Genomic DNA, 5,797 nt, shown 5'->3' with positions numbered 1-5,797 from the left:
GCGTTGCCCGTCCCCATCGGCACGTGCTGAGAACCAGCGTGGGCAGGACAGGGTGGCAATGCCCCCCCTGGGGGGGTCCTGGGCTGGCCCCACAGAGCTCTGGGGCAGCAAAGGGCTCGCTCAGCTCTGTCTGAGACATGCAAGCTTGCAGAGGGGCTGGGGGAGGCTGCTGGTTTACAAGGCAGCTCTGAAACACAGCTTGAGCTGCAGGGGAGTGACTCCCATGGGTCACCACAGACCAGCTGAGCCACGAGAAGTGGCTGGCCCCCCCCCCCATCCAGCCCCCCCACCATGGCAGGAGCCAACAGCCCTCTCACAACACAGGGCAGGAGCCAACAGCCCTTCTCAACACAGGGCAGGAGCCAACAGCCCTCTCACAACACACGGCAGGAGCCAACAGCCCTCCTCAGGACACGTGCAAGAGGCAGAGAACATCCAGGCAGCCCATCACCGTGGCCTCAGCCCATCCCAGTAATGCTCTGGGAAGGTCTGAGCGGCTGCTCTGCCTCCAAAAAGCTTTGTTAAAGCAACGCCTCTGCCCATCCCTGCCCTCCTGGGGCACCTTGGGGCTGGGCAGAGCTGCAGCAGAAAGAAAGGGCAGCTTTGGGGTGCAACGTGCCCTTTTCCCAGCAAAGCTTTGAGTTGGCTCACGAACACGTGGCTCTTTTCACGAGAACCACCCATTTTTACACCCTTCAGGAGGGTGGATTCATACATCAGTCCTGCAAAGGAGGAGAGAAGGAAAAAATGGAGAAAGCAACAAGGAAGGCAGGGGGGGAAGGACCAGAAAATATGGCAAACTTGTGGAAGATGCAACGGCATGAAACCAAATTGACTTAAAACTTCTCTCCCACCCCATCCTTCTCATTTTGGGCATCAGTGTGCGAGTCAAGGTTTAGAGAGAGAGAACAGGCTGGGTTAGGTTGGTGCAGGTGCTCTCTGTGGTTATTAGAAGTCATGCATTGTAATAGACTATCACTCACTGCCCGCAGGAGGAGATGCAGCAGCAGCAGCAACAGCAGAAGTGGTGGGAGTGGAATTGACGGAGGAAAGAGCTACATGGGTTGGGCTAGAAACATTTTTTACATCGTGGTGCTGGCTCACGATGGAAGGCTGTCTCCTGAGGGCTCCCTGCAAAGAGGAGGCGCCGGTCTGGAATGTGTAAACTACGTCCATCTGCAAAGAACCAGAGAGTGAGATAGCGTCGCCCCGGCCAGAGACAGGGAGAGGGGTCAGGGATGGATGGAGGGGAGCAGGGAGGTCGGGCAGACACACACGGACAGGAAGAAGGAGGAGGATGGAGAGGGGGAGAGGAGGGAGGAGAGAGCCCCCCACATATACACCCCATGCTCCCCTAAACCCACACCAGGTTCAGCTGGTGTTACTGGGAGCAGAGGGGAGGTCTGCTGGTCTGCTCCCAGCCTCTGCCCCGCTCTCGGGGGTGTGAGAGGGGCAGGGATTAGCCCCCCACCAAGAGAGAGCCTGCAATGGAGGGAACACCTCAGGACACCCTGACAATCTGCAGGAGGAGCAGAGGAGAGAGAGGGTGGGCGGGCAGAGGCGCGAGCTGGCAGCTGGGGCTCCAGAGAACCACACTGGGAAAGGGTTCCCAGTCCCTCAGCCCCGTGGGACACACGACCCGGGGGCTGGACAATGCTCCAGCCCCTCTCCCAGGCTCAGGGCACGGCGCAGGACTGGCAGCAGGGCCGCAGAGAGGAGGCACCCTCATGCACCAAGGCTGGAGGAACCAGGAGCAGCACCCAGGTGCCACCGTGGTGGCTTTGCGGGCACTCGGCACCCCAGCCTGGTGCCAGCCAGCCCCCTGGCACAGCACAGCCCTGTGCCACCCCAGCTTGCCCACGCTGCTCCTGGGGAAGGGGCACCAGGGGAGCTGCTGAAGAGCCTCCAGCATGTGCCAGCGTCCAGGATTGCTTTTCATGTTGCAAGAACTCATTCAGCCCAGGTCCAGCAGAGCTGCAGGGGACACCTTGGAGGCTCTGGCCACGCCTGGCCACTGGTACTGCAGCCAGTCATACCTACCAGGCCTCCAACACCTCTGGACCACTTCTGGAACAGCCCAGGGCTCCCTGCACATCTTTCATGTGATTGAACCAGACCGAGCTGGCAGCTCAGCCCCACAAAGCACCAGCAACCAGAAGAGCCACCCCTCACCACGGGCAGGGGACCAAGGCTGAGCCTCACCACGAAACCATCAAGGCAACGACTCACAGAGGAGAAGCAAAGTGAACGTGGCAAACACAGCTCCTGTGCTCGCCCCAGTCCCTGTGACTGGGCCATTTTGGCCACCTCCATTTATTGGAGGGCCAGAGGAGGAGGAGGAACAGAAGGGAACACAGCAGCCCTTGCATGCCAGGGGCCACTGGGGACCTACAGCTTTCCTCCACGGGGCAGCTCTGCCCAGGCCTTGAGGAAAGATGACAGGCAGTGACCTCACTGCAGGGAGATCTCCCTGCCCTGCCCTGGCAGCTGTCTGAGGGAAAAACCACCCTTGCAGGAAGAACTGAGTCAGGGAGAAACAGCTGATGTAAAAACCACACCAACAGACTCACTCTCCTCCTCTTGAGTGCTGCGGGGCCGAGAGCTCCAGGCAAGGAGCCCAGAGAGCTGGCAGGGAGTGGTGGCAAGAGCCCTTGGCCATCAGGAAGGACAGAGAACAGCAGAGGAATGAGACCAGAGAGGGTCCCACCCAGACAGATCCCTCCTGGGCACATTCCCACCAGGAGCCACATCCCAGCAGTGACCCAGAGCAGCTTCAATTCTGACCTCCTGCACAACAGGGTGGCTCCACAGCCCCCACTCCAGCTTCTGAGCCCCTCTTCTGCCACCTGAGGTGCCCATCAGCAGCACATCCAGACCAGGCTGCAGGACACCATGCTCTGCACCACACCAGCCCGGTGCCTCCCCCCCAGCCCCGAGCTGTCCCCCAAAAGCCAGGCTGTCCTGGGGTCCCCAACCAAAGCAGACCCAGAAAGGCACAGGTGGTAGAAGTCTAGCCCAGGAGGTGATGGCATCCTCCAAACAGCAGCCGTCACCTCTTCCCAGAGAGAGAGAGAGAGAGAGAGAGAGAGAGAAGGAAGAGCCCCAGAGCACCCCCTGCCCCACAGTACCTGTGTCTGTATCCTGTTGAGACCCCTGAACCACAGGATCTGCCCACGCCTCAGCTCCATTTCAGCGTGGTCGATCTCATCCACGTCTTCAGGCAGCTCCTCCTCTGGGATCTCCTCCTTGGTGATGCCATGCCCAGCTTCCTTCAGGAAGAGAGAGAGAGAGAAGGAAGAGCCCCAGAGCACCCCCTGCCCCACAGTACCTGTGTCTGTATCCTGTTGAGACCCCTGAACCACAGGATCTGCCCACGCCTCAGCTCCATTTCAGCGTGGTCGATCTCATCCACGTCTTCAGGCAGCTCCTCCTCTGGGATCTCCTCCTTGGTGATGCCATGCCCAGCTTCCTTCAGGAATTTCAGGTGGCTGGTTGGGACTGTGCAGATCAGCTGGGGAGAGGCAGGGAGAGAGCAGCTCCTTAGGCTGCAGGCTGTGGCAGCGTGGAGCCCATCACCAGCCTCGACCAAGGGGAGCAGTGAGTGCCAGGACTCAGCAGAGAGGTGCCAGGACTCAGCAGAGAGGTGCCAGGACTCAGCAGAGAGGTGCCACTGCTGCCTGTGCCCCACTGCAAGCAGGGTGGGAACGAGGAGCAGGTCAGCAACCTCCTCCCCTCACTGCTGGTGTGGTACTGGGATGGAGCATGGACTTGTCTAGAGCACAGGTCTTATGAAAAGCAGCTGAGGGAGCTGGGGGTGCTGAGCCTGGAGCAAAGGAGGCTCAGGGGAGACCTTCTGGCTCTGCACAGCTCCTGACAGGAGCCTGGAGCCAGGTTGGGGTCGGGCTCGGCTCCCAAGGAACAAGGGACAGGACAAGAGGAAACAGCCTCAAGTTGCACCAGGGGAGGTTGAGGTTGAATATTAGGAAAAATGTTTCCTCTGAAAGGTTTGTCCAGGGCTGTGCCAGGCTGCCCAGGGCAGTGGTGGAATCCCCACCCCTGGAGGGGTTTCCAAGCTGTGGAGATGTGGTGTGAGGGATACGGGGCAGTGGGGACCTGGCAGTGCTGGGGGAAGGGTTGGACCTGATGATCTGAAAGGCCTTTTCCAACCAAAATGATTCTGCAATTGCCTGAGCACCCCCTTCCAAAGCCACCTGGAATAAATCCTGGGGAGAAGGAGGGCAGCCAGGCAGCAGGAGCAGAGGCAGGCTGGGCTGTGAGCACTTTGTGGCACGGAGACACGTGGTTTGCTCTCCAGAGTGGCTCTTACCTGGCCCCAGAGGAGCTCTCCCACTCCGATAAAAATACACCAGAACCACTGGCTCAGGGTGAGCCCAGAGCAGCTGAAGGGCTTCCCACCAAACTCCACGATGATGATCTACAGCACAGGAGAGAACAAGTCACACACTGGGGAGCTCCAAGGGCTGCACAGCTCAGCCAGGGGATGAAAAGGTCACCTACAGCCACACAGATTTTCCTTCTTCCCCGAGATCACAAGAGAAGCAAGGACCTCACACTTAGGCCAGTGACTTTACAGACCACCAGAGGTGCTCTGGCTGCCCCGGGCACCTCCCAACCCACTCTAGACCTCAATATTCAGGTTTTGCACCACCAAGAAGCTCCTGGAGAAGAACAAGGGCACGGAAGAGGGCACGGTCCCTTCCCAGCCCCACCACCTTTATTCCCAACACTGGTCCCAGAGCTTCACCTGAGCTGCAAAGGTCCCCAGCACCACGGTGCAGAAGATGGGGTTGCGGTAGATGGACTCAAAGACGTTCCTCTCCCCGTGGATCTTGCGGGCATTGATCTCATTGAAGAGCTGCATCATGACAAAGGTGTTGAAGACGATGGTGTAGTGCTCGGTGGGCGGGGAGTGGAGCGGAGCGTTCCGCCCGCTGTCGATGTCAAAGAACTTCTCCCCTAAAAAGGTTTGAGGAAGGGAGGTGAAAGGGCAGAGAAAAGAGAAGATGAGATGCTGCTGCTTCTGCTCTGCATGGGTGGAGGTGGGTTTAGGGGTCTCAGATTCTTGCTGAAGGTCTCTTGACCCAGCTGGAGTCCCCCATGGTAGCCCCACGGAATCCTTATCCCCTTAAAAACATTGAAAAGCTGCTTCCCTGGCTAAAAACTCTGCACCCAGCAGAGAAAAAAAATCCTTCCCTTCCCACCCCTCCTCTTCTCATCCTTCTTAAATCAACTCTGTCCTGGTCAACAGGAGGACACCGAGTGACAGCCGAGAACAAAACTCCCCAGCACCGCCGAGGAAAGGCAGCTTGTGAAGCAGGGCTGGGACTCTGCCCCTTTCCACCTCCCCCAGCATTTCGTGGGGCCTCAAAGCTCACCTGCAAAAAGCAGGGTGAAGATGATGGTCAGCTGGTAGGGCGTGGCCCAGTATGTGCTTCATCAGGGTGCGGGAGATGAGCGGCTTGTGGCGGCCGTAGGGCTTGCGCAGCAGCAGCGACTCGGAGGGGGGCTCGGTGGCCAGGGCTAAGGAGGCGAAGGTGTCCATGATCAGGTTCACCCACAGCATCTGGACAGCTTTCAGGGGAGAGTCCTGCAAAGAGAGAGGGGGCAAAACACGTCACGCCATCAAAATCACCCTCTGGTTGCTTTGCCGGGAGCTTCCTCAGGTCACTTCTGGTCTCTTCATCCAAATTCCGGATGATGGGGCGAGAGGAAATGGCCTCAAGTTGCACCAGGGGAGGTTTGAATGGATATTAGTGTAATGGTTTGAAACCTGCTG

General features: G+C 58.7%; 1 protein-coding gene across 1 annotated transcript in view; it reads right to left on the bottom strand.

The window, feature by feature from the left end:
* LOC103772565 (plasma membrane calcium-transporting ATPase 1-like) overlaps positions 1–5,608 on the bottom strand; it is a gene marked incomplete at both ends in the record, with an annotated part of 10,206 nt that extends 4,598 nt beyond the window's left edge. Inside the window, 5 exon segments of the mRNA XM_008939899.1 lie at positions 3,329–3,511; positions 4,328–4,435; positions 4,766–4,977; positions 5,397–5,434; positions 5,436–5,608. Of these exon segments, the coding sequence (XP_008938147.1) occupies positions 3,329–3,511; positions 4,328–4,435; positions 4,766–4,977; positions 5,397–5,434; positions 5,436–5,608 (714 nt within the window).
* Positions 5,609–5,797: the final 189 nt, after the last annotated feature.

The sequence above is a fragment of the Merops nubicus genome, unplaced genomic scaffold, assembly GCF_000691845.1.
Source record: "Merops nubicus isolate BGI_N331 unplaced genomic scaffold, ASM69184v1 scaffold585, whole genome shotgun sequence".
Lineage (NCBI taxonomy): Eukaryota > Metazoa > Chordata > Aves > Coraciiformes > Meropidae > Merops > Merops nubicus.
The sequence above is the reverse complement of the archived record's forward strand: the minus strand, read 5'-3'. Positions and strand labels throughout refer to the sequence as shown.